General features: G+C 42.8%; 2 protein-coding genes across 3 annotated transcripts; both read right to left on the reverse strand.

Annotated features, from left to right (window-relative positions):
• Positions 1-2435: 2435 nt before the first annotated feature.
• LOC133109466 (ankyrin repeat domain-containing protein 60-like) lies at positions 2436-6020 on the reverse strand. The gene is made up of 4 exons (XM_061218790.1): positions 5736-6020; positions 5421-5551; positions 4916-5075; positions 2436-2818 (listed from the first exon to the last, which is right to left on the reverse strand). The coding sequence occupies exons 1-4, from the start codon at positions 6001-6003 to the stop codon at positions 2436-2438; spliced, it is 942 nt and encodes a 313-aa protein (XP_061074774.1). The 5' UTR covers positions 6004-6020.
• Positions 6021-6301: 281 nt separating this feature from the next.
• LOC133109657 (protein-glutamine gamma-glutamyltransferase 2-like) lies at positions 6302-23748 on the reverse strand. 2 transcript variants are annotated; one of them, XM_061219109.1, is made up of 13 exons: positions 23621-23748; positions 21952-22122; positions 21200-21442; positions 19678-19796; positions 18617-18745; positions 17799-17976; positions 17188-17323; positions 16652-16761; positions 15492-15734; positions 14193-14519; positions 12599-12762; positions 9969-10102; positions 6302-9391 (listed from the first exon to the last, which is right to left on the reverse strand). In XM_061219109.1, the coding sequence occupies exons 1-13, from the start codon at positions 23628-23630 to the stop codon at positions 9226-9228; spliced, it is 2130 nt and encodes a 709-aa protein (XP_061075093.1). In that variant the 5' UTR covers positions 23631-23748; the 3' UTR covers positions 6302-9225. The 2 variants fall into 2 exon arrangements, with proteins under 2 accessions (XP_061075093.1, XP_061075094.1); XM_061219110.1 differs by lacking the exons at positions 21952-22122; positions 23621-23748 and adding an exon at positions 21554-21853.
• Between the last annotated feature and the right edge of the window lie 343 nt (positions 23749-24091).

The raw sequence follows: 24091 nt of genomic DNA on the forward strand, positions 1-24091 counted from the left end.
CATTATCTGGCATTCATCTGAGTGCTGTATGTACTTTATGTTAAACAGAGATACAGTACGGCAGCCAGAATTGAAACAGGTTTGTGCTATGCATAACTTAACGGGTACTTTTTAAACCTGCTGTTTTCTGCTCATCTGAAATGCTTTGGGCAGGTGACACTTGGAAACATACAGCCTGAACAAAATACACTGAGAGAAAATGTTTTTTTTTTTTAAAGATCAGACTTATCTGCACTAGAACACAGTTATAGTTTTTCTCAATAGTTCAATGAAACTGAACCTCATTTTCTCGACTCTAACTCTAAAAAATCTTGAAAAAAGAAGCATTGCATTCAAAACCATGTTATGTCTTGTCACAATATGATACACATACACCATCCTATTAAAAGATATGAACCATTTGCACACTGAGATTCCTGGTTAAAAATTCTACTATGATTGGAAAAAATGACAATGAATATCATCTTAGTTGGCTTATGCTTTTTACAATTTTTGCTTTGTCTGCACAGGATTTCTGAAAGTATGCCTCATTTTTTCGCAAAACTCCACAAATCTCTAGCAAAACAAAACATTGCATTCAAAACCAAGCCTTTTCAAATGGAATTTTGTGTTCCAATGATACATGGAAAATATCACTGTGAATATGGTTTGTTGTTTGGGGTGCACAACATCATGATGATGAACACGGTGATGCTTTGGATTAAAAGCATCTGCTAAATGACTAAAATGTAATAATGTAAAATGGTGATGAACAACAACAGAGACATTTGTTGTAAATTGTTTGCTAAAAAAGTCTCTCAAACTACACACAATATTGGGGTATATGCAGTTCTCTCTCACTGCCTCTGTGGCTCAGTATTTCTGTCTCCAGTTTCACTGCAGGCAGAGCAGACAAAGATTAGATGTGATTATCATGTTGCCTGTAGCAGTGGCTCAAGGCCAACTTAACCACTCCTCCATCTCTCCACCTGCAACCGGTGCTGCAACCTCTTCCACAGAATGGAGAGGACAACTATCTATATCTTATCATTAGGCTAATGCCTTTCGTATTTTCAACTTCATATGCTATTTTCAAAGCCCAAAGAGACTCAGGCCAAACTGTCACTTTGGTGGTTCCAGGACCTTTCTGGACTGAAATATTAAAATCATTTTCAGATACAGCTTGGTATGGTGCTAGTGGTTTGCAATGTTGTACTTATAGGCTCCATATCAGCACTATAACAGACTTTTAATGTTAGGTAGATCTGCACCCAATAAAGGTTGGGCCCTCATAAAATGTATGGCAAATGGTCAAAATACTGTTTTATGCAGTAGTTGGACATTATCGTATTTTCAGATAACAGGCCATGGAAGTATAACCTGTTTTGGACATTCCCATTTTGGATGGTAAGGTGTACTGTTTCTGAATATTTGCTTGGCTGTACCAAGGGTGTGTATGCAGGCCTTTGTTTCCACCAATTACCCAATGGATAATTGATGAGATTTACTTTATACGCCTTCACTGCTTCACTCAGAGAGACTCAGTCAAACGTTTCATAAAGGGACAAAAGAATGGTCTTTAGCTGTAATTCATTCACTTATCCAGAAATTCAGATGGGGTAAATTAGCTAATAGGCTAATTAAGTCATTAAGTCATTAAGTCATTAAGGCAAGAAGTTGGCATAACGGAAACGGATATGGCCCTTGTTGCCCCCCTCTGGGATATAGTATACCAGGGCTTATATTTTGAATTTTGACATCAATATTATGTAAGGGAGCAGGGGCGGGAGACCAAGAGCGACCGGGAAGGGATCACAAAGTTACTAACGATAAGTTGGATAAGCACTAAAATAGGCGAGGAATATAACAGAAAATGGGAGAGACTCCCTGGCGAACTACCCACTGAAACAAAACTACAAAAAGTACAAACTAGCACAAAATCTCTAAAGAAGTGGGCGAGTTTTGAGAGAAAAGAACGGGAAAAGGGAACCAAACTCCACGGCGATACGCCAACCGAAAATCTGACCTGAACTATAATGGTCAGGAAACCAGCAGTCTCGAACGGGCTAAACCTTAAGCGCCGAACTCTGGGTGTGTGAGTAGCTGGTGGTTGCCTGGGGTGATTATGGGAAGAATGAGGTCAGGTGGAAAACTGTTGACTGTGCACATTGTGAAACAATGCGGGCGTTATTTGGCAGACAAATTGCATACGTTATTTATTTCCCAACATGTTCCTCAAAATAAGTGAGCCACCTCACACGCGCACGCCATCCTGAACAAATAAAAATAGTTTTACAAAGATTTTTATTTTCTCCCTGCGGTATGCTCTGCATGCAGTCAGAAGCTCTTCACAGTGTTGTAAGCATCCAGGTGTCGTCCATCCGGGATCCTCTTGGCTCCATGTTAAGAGAAGCCCAGAGAGAAGGCCCCTACAACTGTCCCTCCCTGCATGGCCCCTATAACTGTCCCTTCCTGGCCGGGCCCCTGGGTCGGCCCCTGCCCTGTAGGTCAGCTCTGTACTGCTGAGCCTCAGGGCCACACAGCCAGGTCTTCAGGCAGGAGTCGAAACGCTGATGGGGAAACAGTTCTCCCTCCTGCGGGGGGGGGATGGGCCGGAGCCCCTTGGCCCTCTGCTGCCAGTCCCACAGGAAGAGCTGGCCCACGCTCCGGCCTTGTCCCAGGCACCTGGCCACTCCCACGGCCGTCAGCCCCTCCCCGTCCTGCAGCTGCAGCTCGGCGCCCTGGGCCAGCAGCTCCCGCATGCAGCCCGCCTGGCCCCGCGCCGCCGCCGCGTGCAGCGCAGCTCGCCCCCGAGAGGTCTGGGAGTGAACGTCCGCACCTGGCAGACACACGCACACACACACACAGACACACACACACAGACACACACACACGCACACACACACACAGACACACACACACACACACGCACAGACACACACACACGCACACACAGACACACACACACACACAGACACACACACACGCACAGACACACAGACACACACACACAGACACACACACACACACAGACACACACACACACACACAGACACACACACACACGCACAGACACACACACACACACACACACACACACAGACACACACACACACAGACACACACACACACAGACACACGCACACACACAGACAGACACACACACACACACACACACAGACACACACACACGCACAGACACACACAGACACACACACACACAGACACACACACACGCACAGACACACACACACACACAGACACACACACACACACAGACACACACACACACGCACAGACACACACACACACACACACAGACACAGACACACACACACACAGACACACGCACACACACAGACAGACACACACACACACACACACACAGACACACACACACGCACAGACACACACAGACACACACACACACAGACACACACACACAGACACACACACACACACAGACACACACACACACAGACACACGCACACACACAGACAGACACACACACACACACAGACAGACACACACACACACACACGCACAGACACACACAGACACACACACACACACAGACACACACACACGCACAGACACACACACACGCACAGACACACACACACACACATACACACACACGCACAGACACACACACGCACACACACGCACAGACACACACACACACACAGACACACACACACGCACAGACACACACATACACACAGACACACACACACAGACACACACACACACATACACACAGACACACACACACACAGACACACACACACACACACATACACACACACGCACAGACACACACACACGCACAGACACACACACACAGACACACACACACACAGACACACACACACGCACAGACACACAGACACACACACACACACATACACAGACACACACACGCACACACACGCACAGACACACACACACGTACAGACACACACATGCACAGACATGCACACACACAGACAGACAAACACACACAAACATACACAGAGTCAAAATCACCGTCAGCCTGCATCCGCTCTCACCTGGTCAACACTGTCATGCTGCTGATGTTAAGAATAACAACAAAAAAAGGCTGCATATAATAAACAATATGGATAATCATATTTTATGTTCAAACATATGGGAAAACAGCATATTTTTAATGCATTCATTTAATGTTATTATTGCTTAATGTGGCCCATTGGCACAAGTACAAAAATGGATCATATGGTTTTATTTGTTTGTTCATACCGTGTAATTATGCGTATCACGGCTTGCCATACTCCGGGTGCACCCTGTGTTGCGTATTCGCTCTAAACACTAAAGCCGTTTCATGAGCTCTGAATTTGGTGCCAGTATTCCTCATACCTGTTGGACTGATTAATGGACAACAGCAAACCAACTGCGTACCCAAGCCGTAGCTGTAACCACTAGGAAGCACGGCTCATTCTGGGTGTGTTGTGAGGATGGGTGGTGGATAGCTGATGACAGCATGTTGGCTCCATCTGTTGGCCAAGCAGGAAACCTACAAACTGGCTTCCCTGCAAACCTGAAGCCAGGAATTGGCCCTCACACCTGGCCCCACTTCAATAAGGGTCGAGGTTGAGGTACTGTGTGGTGTGTGCACTCTTTTTCATTCATTTGCTATGGAAATAAAATGACAAGAATCTCATTGACAACTTCCACTGTTTTGTAACAGGAAGTGGATGTCAGAAAGGAGGCGTATAGTAGGAGGGTCTACCGTTCCGGAACAGGAATCGTATAGTAGGAAGGGGTATCATTTTGTAACAGGAAGCGGACAGCAGGAAGGTGTACCGTTATGTAACAGGAAGTGTATCGTCGGAAGATCTACTGTTCCATAACGGGAAGCAAACAGCAGGAAGGTGTACTGCTATGTAACAGGAAGTGTATAGTAGGACAGGGTACCATTTTGTAGCAGGAAACGGACAGCAGGCAGGTGTCCTCTGTGAGCACTAATGAAGAGGGCAGAGAAGAGGCGGTGGACGAGCCAGGATGCTGCCAAATTGTCAGTCGCTCTGGGCATAGAGGAACGGAAGGGTGGCAGCTTGAACACCGAACTCTTCAGCTGTGTGAGGAAGAATAGATAAAGGCCACAACCTGCACCCAGAAAAGAGCTTTCAGATATTAGAAACCTGTTTTCAGTTTGTGATCTTAACATTAATCAGTTTAGACTAAATAGACTTGATACCTGTAATATTTTTAATTTTGAAGTTCAAATCGATGCATATTTTTAATTAACCACTAGCTTGCGCTAGATTCTTTTATTTCCGTCACACTGCTCTAATTCTATTATGTCCTGGAGAGAAGGTTCAATGCTGACACCACATGGCACAAACTTCTCACTGCATATCCATTGAGTTTATGAATAAACATTTATCCCAGTGTACCACCACAGCTTCCAGAGCTTTACCGTATTCACGCTCCCTGTGGCTGCAGCCTTGACCAGCTCTGGCCAGCCATTGTAGGGCCATATTGTCATGGAGAGTGTGCTTCCAGGAATAATGCCATTAAACCGGAATGAGGTTTCATCCATCAAGACACCTGGTGAAATTAAATGCACGCACACACAAAAACACACATGCACACACAGACACAAACATGCACAAATGCGTACGCAAACACACACACAAACGCATTGCACACGCACGCACACAAATATGCGCAATATTACAAAAAAAGGACATTTGCTGCATCTATGTTTACTGTCTATATCTTCAGTACCTACCATTGTCCAGGTAGCACAGTCTTTGGAAATCTGTAGGTATTCCAGCAACCAGTTCAAGGACACTTTTCAGTTCCCTAATCTTCATGCTGAAGCCACACTTTGGAATGAGGAACGCCTCTCCTGTATCCTGCAAGCTGACCCTGATGTTAAATCGGATCTGTCTTGAGCGTGAGCCTGATGGTTTAATAGTTGACGTGTGAAGTGATAGTGATCTTGACGATGTTCTCGCAGAAGGCATTGACTTGGTCAAATTAAAATACCCGTTCATGTTAGCAGCTTGCTTCTTTTAACATCTTGTGAATACTGTTGTGTGAGCAGTGTTAGCTGTTCTGTTTGGGAGCTCCAAGGTAACCATAGTTGCCTTTTGTTTTGTTGTAAGGGCTGCTTCACAACCCGTCTGAAAAAAAAACCCTTAGAAAAGATAATACAATTGTTTTATGTGTGTGTTTGTGTAAATCCATCCTGAACACGCAGATTCTCTCAGTACTCACACATAATGTTTTGGACAGACATATTTTTTCTTGATTTGGCTCTGTTTAACTTATAATCAAACAATTAGCAAAACATTTTGATTTTCAGATTTTATTAAAGGGTATTTTTATACATTTTGGTTTCACCATGGAGAAATTACATAACTTCTTATACATACCCCCACTCCCATTTTCAGATACCATAATGTTTGGGACATATTAATGGTATGTAAATGAAATTTGTCATGTTTAGTACTTGGTTGCATATCCTTTGCATGCAATGATGGCTTGAGGTCTGTGGCACAAAGACATCAACAGCATAGATACAAGTACTAGTAACAATTAAAAGAAGGGAAAAAACAAAACTGGCTCACAGATAAAGACATTTCATTTTCATAATACACTGGGCTTTGGTGGCTGCTATGAAGAATTCATAATTTATCTAACTGGTATAATCAATTAGCAGAACACTTTCAATCGGTCAGCCTTCTTCAGTTTCAAACAAAATCTAACAAGGAACATTCTGTATCTTGTATGCACACAGAATCCTTCCATAAGGAGTTGGAAAGTCCTGGCCATCCTTACTGATGTATGTGTGATGATGGGTTGAAATGGAGGAGTAGGTGCCAGACTGAAGGTGACATAAGTTATGATAAGAAGTCACTGTACTAATCATAGGCTAGCACTGAGATGGCTTGTTTCAGTAACTCTCTTTTTTCTTTTCTATGCTTGTGAATCGGAAATTGATCAAGGTCCAACATCTTTAAAGACATTCCAACCTGCTAAATATTCCTTCTAGAAGTAGAAGTTAGGAACTCCCAAACTTTCACTTAGATTTTTCATTTGATGGGGCTTCGAACTGACGTTTGAAGGAGCAAGGTCATTCCATTTGCCTAGTTAATGTTTTCTCGATTACCCTGTCTTCACTTAGGCGACTGGAAAGACCCCCTTGTGAAGTACATAGAAATGACTGAGGTTACATTAAGGCAAGTCTGAAAGTATCAAAGCACTCAGCAACATTTGGCAAGTCTTGGGAAGAAATTGGCAAGATCATGACCAAAACTATGTCCTACAAGGTCGGGAAGGCATGCAGGACACATTGGCTGCCAACTGGTAAAGTTGTGGCCAGGGTAAGTCAAAATCGGATGCCTCTGCTACAGACTCTAATGCAGTTCAGAGAAATGGATGCGGTTGCATGAGACCTTCTCCAGTGGATGAACAATGCAAAGTTGGTATGTGGACTGCAAATTTTAAGTCCTGTCTTATCTGAATAATCTGTGTAAACTGTTTTAAAGAAATGTCACCTGCTAAACATGTCCCAAGCCTGCCTTTGACTCTACGAAGGCTAAACTGAAGGATTTCAAATTAAGAACTTTTTTCAGTGGCCTGGCTGAGCACACAGGTGCTGATGGTGAGTACAGTGACCTGGAGTTCCACGATGAGGGTGATCCTAAAACATCCAAGCTCCTGGAAACATCGGGTTACACTTAAGCACTAGAAAATAACCTGAACAATAGGCTTACCGTGTGCCCAAGGCTTTTTCAGTATTTGATCCAACTTGCCCTTCTCATTTTTTTGGATTAAGGAGACAGATACATAGGAGTGCTTTCCGAAAAGCCGAGTTTGGATAAGGACAAAGCCCTTGCTGAGTGGAAGAGCTTTACATACATGCTGGCAGATTGGGAGCTGCCAGCTGACATTCTTAAAGGTAATTTCACCAACAGCTTATATTTTGAAGAAGATTTTCAGGGAACACCCTGTTTTTAATCAATTTCTGTTACATTTGTCTATGTCAGCCACTCTCAAGTACAGTGGGAGTGTGTGGTAGTGGGGGTTCAGTATGAGAGTGTGTGGTAGTGGGGGCTCAGTATTAGAGTGTGTGGTAGTGGGGGTCAGTATGGGAGTGTGTGGTAGTGGGGGTCAGTATGGGAGTGTGTGGTAGTGGGGGCTCAGTATTAGAGTGTGTGGTAGTGGGGGTCAGTATGGGAGTGTGTGGTAGTGGGGGCTCAGTATTAGAGTATGTGGTAGTGGGGGCTCAGTATTGGAGTGTGTGCGGTAGTGGGGAGTACAGTAAATCACAGTATACAGTAAGAAAAGGAGACTTGTGATGGAGGCAATGTGATTGAGGCTTTTAAATTCATAAAAGGGATTAACAAAGAGAACTATAGGTGATTTTTCAGGTTGGGTTCAATTGGCAGAACAATGGAAATTGGCTAATTAATAAATTCCGTACACACATTAGGAAGTATATTCAGTAAGTCAGGTCATCTAGTAAAGTCAGAAACTGGGGGTATGTCGTGTCTAGGAAACGACAGAGTCCAAATCTTTGTCAAAAATCAATTTGTCAAAAAACATCTTTGCGAGGGAAAAGACGACACCATGGCAGCAAGTTCTTCAGGAAAATCAGACTATTAGCAGCAGCACATAAAGCTGGATCAGTTCTCCAGAACTGAACCCCGACTGTCATTTTTACACCCATTTTATACACAGTTACTCCACCTACAACCCCTCCTCAAACCTCATTCTGGCAAATCACCCACACTGTTCTTATCGTAACTCCTCCCAACGCTCCTCCCACAACGTCATTGTGGCAAATTGCCAATGGTCCTTATGCTCTGCCAACTCTGTACAAAGTTCAGGGCATCCTGCCAACTAGAACAAAGTTCAGGACTCCCCCTGTCCTCACTTCACCCTGCACCTGCTCTTGGCAAACTACCAGACCTCATAAAGTTCTGGATGGCCCCCCTCTGACACACACGTCATCCATACACGTCACTCTGTATCTTTTGCTTTCATAAGACGAACTAAGCAGCAGTAATCATTGAAAATATACAGACAAACTAAACATTTAATTCATATTCACTTCTAATATACTTTTCTAATATACAGACATACTAAACATTTAATTAATTATTCTCTTCTAAGGGAGTTTCATTCTTTGCATTCTTTGCTCTCATTTCAACAGTTTTCACTGTGGTTTCTTGCGTTTTCATAAGGTATGTTTTATTACCTTAGCACAGCTACAGTGTTCTACAGGCATATGGTTTAATATCAATGTTGCAGCTGGTTTTTATGTCCCGGAACTGGTCACAGTCGAAATCAGCCACCAGTTTCTTGCTTCCATGCCTGTATGGTGTAATGGGCAGCTGGACCCGAATTAGCTTCCCTGGGGGCAGAGAATCCAACCTGCAGAGAAATGCACATACCACAAAGCCTTTAGTGCTAAATGAATACCTGTTTTAATAGAGTTTACACTGATACAGGTATATTTCACACTGATTACTACAGTATATTTTGAATTTACACTGAATTATTAATCAAAGGCAGTAATCTGGGACTGTAATGCAGATCAAGGCAGCAGGATATGACTCAAAATGGAATTCAGGATTTTTTTATAATTCATAATTAGCAACATACCGTGCTTCTTGAACTGATTTTATCAGTGATAAATTGACATATAAACTTTGTAACAATCTGCCATTAATAGTATACATCGTCTAAAGTGATGAATGAAAAATAAATTGCATTTGCCATTACATTTAACTCTGCCATTACATAGACATGGAACTCATTTGTAATTTCTCAGCAGCTCGCAATGCAATTCTGAATTGAGCCCAGCGCTGCTAAATCACAACGACGCAAACTTGACAGAAGGCAACAAAATAGTCTGTTTTTCATTTTCAGTATAACTTGCCAATGTCATAACATTTTCAATTCCAACATTTATATCAGTCAGATGAAAAACTATGCAGGTGACACTCACTTGGCTTCTTCAGTGTGCCTGAATAATCCACTGGCAGTGAGTGTTATGGAGCAGTTAGTCAGAGCCACGTCCAAGGGGTTATCAAACTTGATCTCTACCACCAAGCGGTGGTACTGCACATGATCTCCAGTGACCTGAAAAGATTCACACAAGAAGCCCTCTGTGTGTCAGTGAAGACCCTGGATTATGAACAGAATTCTGGGTTACTGTAATGAATAAGCATTAAAAAGAAATGACGGTTAGGTATGGGTCCACCTTCAGTAGTTGGGTCAGTGGAGTGAATATATTCATACCCCCAAATATCAGAGAGGCTTCCTACAGCCACACTGTTCACATTTATTCTACCGTACTGAAGACCTGGGGCCTCATTTATAAACGTTGCGTAGGCACAAAAGAATGCGTACGCCACTTTCTAAGCAAACTTTGGCATTTATAAAAAACGAACTTGACGGGAAAATGTGCGGTCCTCCACGGAAACTCTGACCCATGCGTACGCACATTAACTGGAGAAATGAGAAGCTGTGCCTTTAATGCTCGTGACGTAAGACCAGGAAAACGGGAAGTGAAACAGGATGTAAAAAGGTATAAAGATTTGCCAGGAGTTGTGGCTGGGTATGGCTGCTGTAAGGACGTGCTTCGTCCCTGTTATACTTATTAAAGTGTTGTGTTGTTGAATCTCGCTATACGGGTTCTCTCCCTTCCTAAGTGCAACACAACATTTGGCGACGAGAGAAGTCGAAAATGATATACAACAGATACCACTGTGTAAAATAAATCGAAATTGATTGTTGTTGATTGTACTCTTAAAGGGTTCTGATTTTCTGCATGTTTACACTAGGACTCGGAACTATACTGTCCTCTCAGGTCCTCTTTGCACTTGTTCTTGTGTTTAATTTGCACTTTGTTGTACGTCGCTCTGGATAAGAGCATCTGCTAAATGCCATGCAATGTAATGTAATGTAATGTAATGAAATAAACAGCTGTTTGATTGATGCTCCCTGGAGTGCCCAAAAAATATGATTTAGGATGATAAATATAAACGGAGATGTTGTTGTAAAATAATCCCTCAAATATGTAGACGAATTGTTAAACAATACTTCATGTTATTAAATGTATTCTCATAAATAATATGGTGAACAGTCGGACAAATTGCGCTGCACTGATGCCGTTTACAATGCGTCAGTCGGGCAGATACGAGCATAGTTTCACATATTGTTATCATATTCATATATTATGTTTTATAATGTGTTTATTGTTATACATTTTTGTTCGTTTTATCTCTTAATTTTTTTACTGTGTTTTCAATGGTGCTAGACAAATAACGTGTATTATTATCAATATTATTATTATTATTATTATTATTATTATTATTATCATCAGAACTTTATTAACATTATTGCAGAACTGTTCGTCATTTACAATCAATCAGGATAATTCCCACACCTGTAGCTTTTCAGAGGCAATCAAATGGCTGAAATCGCTTTTCTTGGCCTTGTCGTCTTCGTGAAATGCATATTCATTAGGGGTGTTTCACTGCCTTTATAGGCAAATGTGGGCGGGACATGAAGCTGGCAAAGTTGCGCCACATTTAGAGTTGATTGTGATTTATAAAGGAAAACTGGCGTGGGACGTGTGTATGCACTGTTTTATAAATCAGAATAGGTTTCATGCTTACGCAACCTTTTGACGTGAATCCTAAGCACAGTTTTATAAATGAGGCCCCAGGTCACCGGGGAAACGGTGCAACTAGGCTTTGTTTGGTTGCTTTCGGGTAACTATGTCACATTATTGGCATTTGGCAGACGCTCTTATCCAGAGTGATGTACAACAAAGTGCAAAGTGCATTCCCATAACCAGGGATAAGTGCGCTGAAAGACCCTAGAGGAAAGTACAATTTCAACTGCTACCTGTACAACAAAGATAAGGACACAAAATGTTACCTTTATTGCCATTTTCTCGCAGTTTATTCTGTTTATTCTGTTTTATTTACGTTCATGGAGCTAAGGTACACTGATAAATGAAAAGCAATTTGGTTCAATTTAGGTACTTGAAAAGGTCCTTTCCCTCACTCCTATTCGGAGGTATGGGGGGAGGACACTTGTGGGGGAAAGGAAAGGAGGATGCATTTTTTGAGTATTGGGACACACCCCTCGATGCCAGGGTGGGGCAGACGGAAAAGTACAGGTACAAGAACCAGCTCAAGACTTTCATTTTCAAACTTGGAACATGCTGCCTTAGACCGATCTGGCTGGGTACAGCTTTGCCCTGAAGGGGTAAAACATTATGAATAAGATAGGACTAAGGCCCCGCAAATGAGGCACAAGAGGTGAATCACGCCCATGGCTGCTCCACCAAGAACAGATTACACATGCCCTACCTGCAAAAAAATGTGTGGTTCCCATATTAGATATCTAACCAAAATAACCAAAATTAAACTTAATTGTTTCAAATATAATATGCAGTAGTATATAAAAGAGAAATTGTTGTCAAATATAACATTTGCATTTTTCTTTTAAGAAATAAACGTGTAAACATTATTCTAGTTAGTGCTGATCTAGTACAGTGATGCATGTTCCTCGTAGCTGAATAGCCCAGGATGAAGTGTCAGACAGAGAGTGTGCAGGACTCACAGCAATGCTGATGGGAGGATTTTCAGGCACAATGTTCCTCTCTGCCATGTAGACCTCCTCAGTGTTCTCCTTGTCATTGACTAATGCTGTCACTTTGATGCTGTTGTTTCCCTGTAAGTGACTCCCATATTTGGAGAAGGGAATCTTGACAGGGACTGCCAGCTCTGCCAAAGAAACAAAATATTTGGGGCCTTTTAATCATGTTTGTGATGTAACTGCTAAACAGCAAGCCTGAAATCCAATGCAGGTATGTTAGTGTATGTAAGGTCACATAAATGCTAGACTAGTATGAGAGTATATGTAAATAAGGCTACACAGTTTTTTAAGCGTAATACGAAGAACTTCCGTGTATAGGTGTTCTTTCCTTATTTTTATCCTGTCTGTCCCTACTGGCCCTTGACCTGGAAGCCTCATCAGTGGTCAGTGCCAACTACCACACACATCTGCCGAATATATCAAACCCTTTTCATTAGCCAATCATGTGGCAGCAACTAAAGGCCTAAAAGCATGCAGATATGTTCAGGAGGTTCAGCTGTTTTTCACACCATATGACCGAGGAATGATTGTTGGTGCCAGACAGGGTGGTTCTCTAGAGTTTGCAGAGAATGGTGTGAAAAACCAAAAGAATCCAGTGAGCAGAATTTTTGTGGGCAAAAATACCTTGTTCATGAGAGAGGTCAGAGGGGAATGGCCAGACTGGTCAAAGCTGACAAGAAGGTGACAGTAATACAAATAACCACACATTACAGCAGTGGTGCGCAAAAGAGCATCTCTGAACACACGCGTGTCAAACCTCTTAAGTGGATGGGCTACAGCAGCAGAAGACCAGTAACAACAAAAAAAAAAAGTCTAATATAAACCAAATAAAGCGCTCACTGAGTGTATGTATCAGTGGTTTTCCCCAGAAGTGTTTTTAATATGGCCTCTGATAATTCTTGGTTGTCTACTACTGCATCAAGTGTAATTAAAGGATAAAGGAAAAAAAAAATATAGGCGACAGTTATTCCTGTTGCGCCTAAACCGCGATTCAATATCTTGTGCAGCACTTGTGCAAAGTTACTGAAATTCTACATGGATATGTTTGGATGTGTGTTACTGAAATTTTACACTCACATGAAAGTGTAAAGTCACTGAAATTATATGCTAGCATAATGGGCGACATTGGCTCAGGCAGTAAAGCAGTCGCAGGGTTGGTGGTTCGATTCCCACCCTGGGTGTGTCGAAGTGTCCCTGAGCCAGACACCTAACCCCTCCTGGTTAGTGTCTTGCATGGCAGCCAATAGCCGTTGGTTTCTTGTGTGTGTATGAATAGGTGAATAAGAAGCATGAATTGTACAGTGCTTTAATTAATTAATTTAAATAAATAAATAAATAAAAAATTGTATAGTGCTTTGGATTAAGGCACGATATAAATGCCAACCATTTTCCATTTACCAGAATGCGTGTTACTGAAATGGTATGTTTCTATGTGTGTGTAATGTTATAGAATTGCAGCAGTAGCATGAGTGTGTGTAAGGTAGCTGAAATGCTATGAAATTGTGTGTGTGCAAAAGGCAACCACATTCAATACAGCAGAAGAGAGTAAATATTTCACCTTTGTTGGCCAGTAACTTTACTGGTATTTCTTCACTCCAGATGTTGGATTCCAGCTTGCCGTTGTAGAGCATGACCTGGGCGTTGGCATGGAGTAACAGATTTCGCGCCGTGGGGTTCTGCAGTCGGATCACCAGCTCCATGTCCTTGCCGTTCATTGGCTTGCTCTTCTCTTCGATCTTGACTGAGATTTTGGGAGGGGCAGGGGCAGGGGTAGGGGTAGGGGCAGAGGCAGGGGGAGGGGGAGGGGGAGGGGCAGGCTCCGGCTTGCTCAGTTTATCTGTTCTCCTCACCGCTTCTTCAAAGACCTCCCTTTCCTCCTTTGTACCTGTGAGTGCCATGGACACACGTGCATTAGCACTGAGATGCATTATTGTGTTTCTTTGGCTACAGACTCTGGTACCTCTATGGTTACACACCCACGCTGGTAGTATATCTACCACTACAGACCCATATTGGTACTGGGTATGCTCGCAGACAATAGATTGACGAAAAAGTCTGCAAGCCCTTCCTTCCCATTTCTTATACATGGATGCCGTCTACTGGCAAAAAGTCGTAAAGTTATTTTGCCATTCATTGATGATCAATTCTTGGGTGTTGTCAACCAAAAGTTTTGTTTTTTATAGCTAGCATTATTTATAAATACAGTTAGCATGATTCTTTTCCATTTCAACAATAATTCTGCTGTCTGAAACTCATTTCTTCTGTCAAATCTTAAGGAGACATCAACTCTCTGCCATCAACATGGTATTTGCATATTAAGTTACAGTTTGCTTGTGAGACTGTATGTTCTCACATGTGTAATGATAAATATCCCATATCAGCATATCAGGCTAGCTAGCTAGTTATCTTGCTGGCATTAACACTCATTTTCCGTATAGTTAGAGCTAACTGGCTAGCCCAGTGAACTCACTTTGTTGATGTTTATGACTAGCCTAATAAACTAGGTTGCTAAAATAGCTACCAATTTAGCTGTACGTTTTCTGCTTATGTACACCGACGTAGCTGTTCTCATTTTGGCTGCCCTCGCTTTACTGTATCGAACACTTTTTCACAAATTGAATGCTTACCACTTTTGACAGTCAGGCTGCTTGCCTGTCAGTGTGCTATGTAATGTCATCCAGCTACTACCTGCACGCAATAACGTTTCATGTTCTTTTAGAACTTCAAATTAGTCCGATCAGAAATGAGAGGTGAATCCTTCTAAAGGAAAAATACTGATATTTGGCTGGCTGATCATTTTCATGCAGAGTGACAGAACATCTGCAGTGAGGAAGGAGTCCAATTTCCACAGGCTTACCTTCTGCATACTTGTAGTTTGCGGTGATGTTTAAGCGTTTGTCACTGCCCACTGATTTAGTGCTGATGTTCTGACCCACTGATGCTGTGTCCCATATGATCCTCTTCTTTGACCCATTGGCCATGAGTAGCCAGGTGACCTGGTCCGCATTGACCTCAGTAAAGACGAAAGGCAGGTCGTACTTCAGGTCTGTGTGTCCATCATGTACAGCCTTCACTGGAGCTGGCCCACAGCAGTGTACCCCTGGGGTACAGAGAGAGAGGGACTTTAATCTGTTGCCTGCTTCAAGCATGTTTTCTCCCACAGAAGGTTGGTAAGTGGTAATTACTGGTCTGGTAAGGTGCTAGCATCGCCAAGTACCTAGTGGTCTGGTATTTAACTAGTACCAGCTCTGGTGATGCATTAGCATAGCTGAGTACTTACGGGGTCTGGCAGTGTGTTAGTTAAGTACCTACTGCAACAGTATTGGCTGACACTGATACCCTGTCTACTGAGTAGTATGGCTTGAATCACCTTAAACAGTCTGAGAATATTCATGGAAAAGATATGCAATAGGCAGATTTGGTCATTTAAATGATCTTGAAAGGGGAGTTTTTTGCCTTTACTAAAACTGATGTGGTAGCCTAGTTACCGAGTGGTGTTTTTGTTAATGAAGTGGAGATCAATAACTAAAACTTCATCATTTCATTTCCCTGACATGACATGACATGAAAGATAATGTCTTTGCCTGCCAATTGATTAGAAAGAAGTAAGGCTGGGTTTTTGTCACAGAAAATATGACTGAAGTCACAGAGCATTCATGGAAAAGTTATTGAAAAGCCCACCCCGCCTAATAAGAGGGACAGCTTCACAGCCCTCAGGAGTGTCGATGGCCTCCTGGGCATGTTTTAAACCCAAGCACACGACATAAAGAGGTGGCTGTTGCTTGCCGCAATGAGAGCACCACACGCGGGGCTAGCTACTCAGATAAGTCAAGGGAAGCGGTGGGCTTAGAACGAGCCGTGTAGCAGATAGCGGACGGGTCATGACGGGTGTCGCTCCCCATAGCTGGATCTCCAGATGAAAGAGAGCTCTGTGGATGCAGCATGTTGAGAGCCAAAACTGTGAATGTAGCCAACTGATTTCAAGGCTGAGCAGGATGGGGAAAAAAAGGACCGTACCATCACTCAGCTCCTGGGGGGTGGGGTCCAGAACCTGCCAGCCGTCATAAAGTGGTTGTTCAGGGAGATCAGGGCGTCTCATCCAGGCTTCTATCCACACATGGTAGTTCCTGTGTCCATACAGGACAGAAATGGTTCAATCAATCAATCAATCAATCAATCCTTGTTTATCTAAAGCACCATTTATACCAGCCAACATATAATATATACAGATTTTAAATATATTACATTGGATGGGTGTTTACCAGGAGGCTAAAAAGTAATTTATGAGTCTCAACTTGCATCAGGGTGTAACAGATAGCGGACAAGTTAGAATTGAATTTTCCTTAGACCTACAGTTGGAGAGCTTTTGACGTATAATAAGTGTATCATCTTGGAAATGAGAGTTGTTCTTCACAGCCAAGGCCAAATAATTCATTCAAACTTGTGTATACAAAACAAGCCCAGCCAGTTTGTCAGTTGAATAGTGACAGGATCTAGCAACCCTAATAAAGAATTTGTGATTGAGTAATCTGGCAGGAAATGCCGGTACTCACCATATAGAGTCATTGCTCGTCTTGGGTCTGACACCATAGTCAGAGTAGTATTCATCAATTATTAGATTTCCATGGGTGTCGTGAGCAGACTCAAAATTTGTGACCACACGACAGGGAATTCCCAAGCACCTCAGGACTAAGACAAAAGAGTCAGAAAACAGATCATAGTTTAATCTTGTTTGCTTGTGATTTTATATCTTGTGAATTCTCTCACCAAGTTTTACGCTCATATCCACAGTCATAAGATCCAGAGGTATAGGACCGTGTTACATCCTATCACTGAAAAAGGCTCACTGACATGCTGACTTGCCCTCTGCCTGTGTTTATAGTTCTAAAATTCGGGTTTCAAAATATACAGTTGACAGACCGACACTCGGTACCAAAGCAATTCCATAGCATTGCTGTACAATATTTCATGCTCATTGGTTGAAAATTGGTTCTAATTGCCAGAGCCAACGGCAGCGCGTTCACATAGAAGAGGGAGGGATAAACAGTGTTGTGGTTTGAGGGTGTTTCTTGCTGCATTTCCTCTCTTGACCGTTAGAAGTCCGGAATTACCTACTGTACCTGAATGAAAGGGGGAATGACATCACTTTGACAGCACGCCTTACCTGTGCACATGACCCCAGCAAACACCCAGCACTGGCCAAATTTGACGGGGTGGGAGTCGTACTTCTTCCACTTCCTCAGGATGTCCACACTGCCGTTCCAGTGCGATGGAGCCACTCCACCAACGTAGGTCCTGCCCCAATTGCCCTGTAGCACGCCCCTGTCATCGTTACAGTTAATCTGACGGAGAGACGCAAACGGGTTTGTTTCACATTCAGACCGAGTGACATTTTACATCACCAGTCAACTAATCGTCAGCTGTGCATTGTATGCGAGCAACTACGAACTACTGCTTTTCAATTCTTGAGACATGTGGCATCTGTGCGGACGTGTTTTGCAACCTTCTTACATTCCGCACAACTGCTACACAGACCCATTTTTACCTGTACCCTGCAGTATAAAACAGCCTTGACTCATTAGTCAGGTTCTCAGAGAGGTGGTACATGGAAGTGTGACATTTGACACCCACTTCACCTCCAATTTCATGACTATCTTCACCCCATATTAAAGCACTACATTTCCACAGAGAGGAGTGTTGCAATATTACAATGCCCCTGTCGACAGAGGTTTGAGTAGTATAAGACATTTGGAGGCATGTGTAGGGTGGTGTATACAGGGTGTAGTATGTGTATGAAGGCGGTGTGTGTTAAAGTGTAGTATGGTGTGTGTGTATTAGGGTGTAGGGGGTATGTTCGTGTGTAGGGAGGTGTGTGTCAGGGTTCAGGGATATATGATTGTCTGTGAGGGGTGGTGCGTGTTTGGGAGTGTGTGTGTGTGTGTGTGTGTAGGGTTGTGTGTGAGGGTGTAGAGATGGTCATACCATAGCGCTGACCACCCTGCTGACATAGATGGGGTTGCATCGTGCAGAGAAGTCCTCGGCTGTGTTCTTTTTACATTTGGGGTTGAGGTCCATCAGTTCCAAGCAAATGTCAAGGATGTCCTCTTCAAACTGAAAGCATGGGAAAGACCTCTCACCATAAGGTACAAGAGACAAATATTAAATGGCTTCTAAAAGACGTTACAGACCGTTATGTAAATCTATAACATGATATACAAAAAATGTATCACTGTCCAAATATTTACAGACTGCACTGTATATCAGTAGCAGCCATACTATCATGCACCCTGCTTCTGCTGAATGGCTGAAGCTAAGCTGGTGTGGACTTGGTTAATACTTGGATGGGAGACCTCCTGGGAAAACTAAGTTGCCGCTGGAAGTGGTGTTGCTGGGCCAGTCAGAGACGATCTTCCCAAAGCCCAAATGATCCCCAATGCCCCAGTGCAGTGATGTGGACACCGTGCAGTAGGAGACGCCATCTTTTGGATGAGACGTTAAACCGAGGTATGTTTTAAACCCAAGCACTCACTGTGGTCATTAAAGACTCTTCACAAAGAGTCCCCGGTGTCCTAGCTAATTCTTTCAGTCTACCACCTGATCATCCCCTGATTTAATTGGCAAAAGTCTCCTCACCTGGTGGGTGATAAGCATTCTGGTGCAAAATTGCAGCCGTGCATCACCTAGGTAGGTGTTACACGTTGGTGGAGGTGAGTTTCCCCCTTATCACTGCAAAGCACTTTGAGTGTCTAGAAAAATGTTATATAAATGCAATGATCTATCTTCCAATAACTATAATTTCATTCCCACTGTGGGGCTGGTCTAATTCCCACCCTAATTTGGAATTTCCAGTTTGCAACTGCAGCTGCATTCATGCACTATTCCCACTGGCAAGTCAAGTGTAGACAGTTCAGTTCCCCTGTTTTTACTTCTTTTCACATTGGAGACTGCAGCCAAGCTTGCATAGGGGGGAGTCAGAGAAAGACCTTTCATCAACGCATGAGATCTTAATTCAGGAAGTCTTTATGTATTCAGGCTCCATGTACCTGTCCAAAATCCCAAGCCAAAGTAGTAATATAGCCACATGTCCCTCTGTAAAGCAAGCCCTGTTCATTCATGACATACTCCTGCTTCTCCTCTTCATTGGCCAGGTGCACCCAGTCCTCTGAGAATACACACAGAATGGCATTAATAAGCTCTCATACACACTGCACACACTGCACAGCTTTGTACATGTTGGATCTAACAACATTTGCCTTAGTAGCACGGAGAAGCTAAAAGCGGATTTGAAACGGCTGATCTCCACCCTCGTTGACTCGGGTTAGCATGTTGTAATATCTAGTCCCTTGTGCTCACTGAGTCAAGGCTGCAGCAGGTCCTAGCTCTCCATGGCTTGCTTTATTGTAGCTTCATGGCTTTACCAGTCATGCATAACGTATTTTATAAGGCCGGTGTCCTACAAATGGGACAGAATTGACCCAAATAAAGGAGTTACTGTGCTGTAAATCCTGACAATCCCTGCTATAAACTCCAGCTATACCAGTTTGACCAGCTTGAAAATTGAGCTGGTCAAGCTGATAATGAGCTGGTCTAGCTGGCTATGAGCTGGTCAACCAGCATGGCCAAACTGGTCATAAAGCTGGCCTAGCTTTTGTGTTTGTTTGGTTCTCATGTGGCTCTTCGTTTACTTATACCTCCATGTTTTTCGGAAAAATATTGTTTGATGTTGCACTTATGTCCTGTAAGAGTTGAACATGTGCACAACCATAGCACAAAACATAGCTTCAGCTGGTCAAACCATGTCAAGCAGGGAGCTGGTCTAAATGGGTCAGCCAGCTAAACCATGACAAGCTAAGAGCTGTTCTGAACTGGTCAACCAGCTGTTTCAAAACCTAGCTTGAGCTGTTTTTTAGGGATCTAATTAATATAATGTGCAAGACTATGTCAGCTACATCTGATCATTTTGTTTCAGCTTACAACATGTCAGATCTTTGCCAAGCAAAACCTAGTAAAAAAGCTGTAACCTTGACATTTTGCTAATCACTGAATCATGAAGTTCACTACCTTCAATTAAAGGACTTTTTAAAATGTGTTAAATGCGTTAAAAATGTGAGGTCAAAATACTCCTCTGATTTAATCACTGCAAAGAGTCACAACTTTCTATTTAGTACCATTGATCGCCTTGTAAACGTTCCACCTACTGGTACTCTTGCCTCATCTCTGACTGTGAGTTTCTTTGTTGAAACAATTGACCATAATTGATCTAAGATGTATCGCCCTGTAGATTTTATTGAGGCACCTTTCCAATGCACTAATCTACTGAACTCCTTCACACCTATTTCGATGGAGAATCTGTTAGATATTATGTGACTTATGTAAAAAAAAATTTTTTGGATTGAGTGACAGCTGCAGAATGCTCAAGTATCTTTGGTGAAAAGTGGTTCTCTATAGTCTCATTTAGGAGTGAACCAGCACTTGTGTGTACAGCCATTTGGAAAATAAGTTGAGGTGTTTCTCCCTTACTTATGTGTTTCTGGAAAGTTCCTTCTACGGAGACGGCGCACTCACTTTTACACCAAGGGTTAAAGAGGAGGACAAAGGTCCCAGCGCTGACTCCCTCGGTCATATCAGGGTGTGTCTTCACAGAGAGGGTGTACTTCCCAATGCTGGCAAAGTCATGGCTAATGATGGTCAGGGTAACTGATGTAGGGGGAGTCTCTTCGACCTTAGCAAGCCAGGGCTTCTTTGACAGACATTTCTTGGCGACACGAAACACAGACTTCGTCCCTAAATCCTCAGAGGGCTCAGGTCCTGGAAATGGATGTAGAACATCAGCAACATTTGTTTATCAATTTGTTTAAGATTTTTCCCCCATTTGTCTCCCAATTTGGTTGCCAATTGTACCGTATCTATTCCAATTACCCATGTTAATTGCCTATAACCTCGTAGGTGGGCTGGGGAGATCTAATGATCCGGAGAACGACACGTCTTCTCCAAGCTGCATCGCCTCATCCCGTGACCATGATTCCGAGGCGATTGGGGCACTGTTGTATGCAGTGATCCTCCCTGCCGAGTCCCTCCCCCCACCCTCGGAGCGGCAGGCCAATTATGCTGCTGCTCGGCTTTGGCAGGACCGAGATGTGAACCCCGTCCTCAGTGAGCGACTGCATCGGACTGCAGATCTTAGCCTTGTGCCACTGCAGCTCACACAACATTGGCAACTTTTGTCTTATCTTGGTGAATAACATAAAATAATGCTACCACGCTACCAAGTGTAATTTCTAGCTTGCTCATCACTAAAGAGCAGAGTGATTGCGCACCTGTTTGGACGGTGAGTTCCAAGTTGTTCGCATTGAGGCTTTGGCCACTGCTGGAGTGGAGAGTGAGCTGGAAGCTCTGCCCTCGCCTCACGATCAGCCGCTTTGTAGAGATTTTGTTCGTCCTGTGGGCCTCATTGTTCTTCTCACAGTGGAGATCCACTTTTGAGAGAGCTAAAATACACAGTGCAACTTCTATTTAGAGCCACAGATCACTCTAAAACACACAGTACAATTCAAATCAGTAATGGTTATATTACTAGTTATATTAATATATTGCTTATGATAACCTGAGTAATAGTTATGGTAATGCATAAGGTAATGTTTAAAGACATTATTTTTTCAAAAACCTATACTGTACACTTGACAAACATACAATTTCCTGCTTCTGTCTCACTGTCGCTTGCAGTAGGCATTAGTGTTACTGTACATACATTCCTCTTTCAATACCTTTCGAGTTCTCATATCATTTGGGGTTTTTTTTTTAGCAGTAATTCAGTCATGTTGTCTTTTATTTCAGAAAATGAAACGACAATATGATTTAGTGAAATATTATCCGTGATATCATAACTATTCAGTTGCTCCGCGGAATGTACATGCGCTACCTGCTGATGGAACAGGTGTTTTACTGATTTAAGTTTTTGAACTGTTCGTTTAAAAAGAATTTTTTCGATTTTTGTCATTGCGCACTTTCACCACGGTCCCTAGCATTATTGGTATTTTTGCGTTCATCTTCCGGGTTTGATGTACGGTCGCACGCAAATGTATTCTGTAACCTGACATCTTTGGTAATAATGGAACGATGATGGCTGTGAATCATTGCTGAATTCACCCTCCTCAACAAAGCTAATTTGGGTAGAAAGACGTTATCTGTGATTGATAACACTATTTTTGCACACAATATAATTACCAGTGTCGACATTATACAGCCTATCGATATTATACCAGTAGCCTATATACAGTAATTTATGCAGCCTTTTTGGCCACTGGCGGGCTAGAGACACGAATAGCATTGCCTACATGTGGGCGCACACACACGCACACCTGAGCTGCATTGGCGAATTGGCTCACACTCCTTAAAGTGGGGAAGTTGTGAAAAACATGCACGCCGAGAGAGAACGAGACAGCTAAGAAAAGATATCGAAAGTAACCTGGCTGAAGAGCAAAAGGTAAAAAAATTAATTTAAAAAAACGCCGGTGAAAACGATACCCCTGTTTCCGGCTATTGTCTCCGTCCGTGGTACCGCTCTACAGCGGTCCGGTTTTTCAGCTGCCCAGCTCCTCAACTTTTCTCACTAGTTTATCAAACTAATTCATCAAGGGACCAAACCGAATAGTTAGACTAAAGGGGTGATTTATTGTGATGCTGAACACCTGGTGTTTACAGTATAGGTTGAAATGTCACATTTGGTACAAAATCCCTACTACTGTTACATTTGGCGGACGCTCTTATCCAGACTGACATACAGTTGATTAGACTAAGCAGGAGACAATCCTCCCCTGGAGCAATGCAGGCTTAATGACTATAATAATGCTCATTATAGTTATTCATAATTGCAGTAGCATTATAATGGTAATCATGCATTTCTGAAGGCTTTTGAAAAGGCTTTTTAGAAACTCAGTTCTTTCCTACAGTACTTTATCTGTAAACTGGATATAGCTGTTCACTCACCAGAAGTCATGTTAGGGCAGCAGTAACAGAGTCAGTGTTTTCTCTGTAAAGCCTGTCTTCTCTGTGGGATGTCTCAGGGACTAGGTAAGGATGGTGAATGCTGGATGTTCATACCAGGTGTGCAACCCTGCCCTTTTTAGGGTTGGTCGCTATAGCCCTATAGGCTTCAATGTAAGTTCAACTGGTTGTATCGTTTCCTGATTCTGTCTCTGCACTGTTTCTGGGCAATTGACTTTGATATATTTAACAGTGGAAGCCTAGGGCAACTGTCAAACATGCATGCATTTTACACAGCTTACAAATGATGCATGACAACTTAACATACAGGCCTCTAAATTCTCTAGTTAAAGGTACAATAGGTAAGATGTTTGTGTCAAGACACAAATCCCCTCCCAATCCCAATCCCTTCCTATTATTGAAAAAGGCTCCCTGACATGTTGACTTACCCTCTGCCTGTACAAAATATACAGT

This window comes from Conger conger, chromosome 14 (genome assembly GCF_963514075.1).
Source record: "Conger conger chromosome 14, fConCon1.1, whole genome shotgun sequence".
Lineage (NCBI taxonomy): Eukaryota > Metazoa > Chordata > Actinopteri > Anguilliformes > Congridae > Conger > Conger conger.

What these genes read in the sequence shown, in the direction of transcription:
- LOC133109657 (XM_061219109.1), bottom strand. An exon ending in CCCCCAGGAGCTGAGTGATG is followed by an intron (nt 15,735 to 16,651) that starts GTACGGTCCTTT and finishes TCTGTACCCCAG; the next exon opens with GGGTACACTGCTGTGGGCCA. An exon ending in AAAGTTACTGGCCAACAAAG is followed by an intron (nt 12,763 to 14,192) that starts GTGAAATATTTA and finishes TTTCTTTGGCAG; the next exon opens with AGCTGGCAGTCCCTGTCAAG.
- LOC133109466 (XM_061218790.1), bottom strand. Translation starts at nt 6,003, where the DNA reads ATGAACGGGTATTTTAATTTGACCAAGTCAATGCCTTCTGCGAGAACA. An exon ending in CCACAGGGAGCGTGAATACG is followed by an intron (nt 5,076 to 5,420) that starts GTAAAGCTCTGG and finishes TTCCTCACACAG; the next exon opens with CTGAAGAGTTCGGTGTTCAA. An exon ending in CCGTTTCCTGCTACAAAATG is followed by an intron (nt 2,819 to 4,915) that starts GTACCCTGTCCT and finishes TGTGTCTGCCAG; the next exon opens with GTGCGGACGTTCACTCCCAG.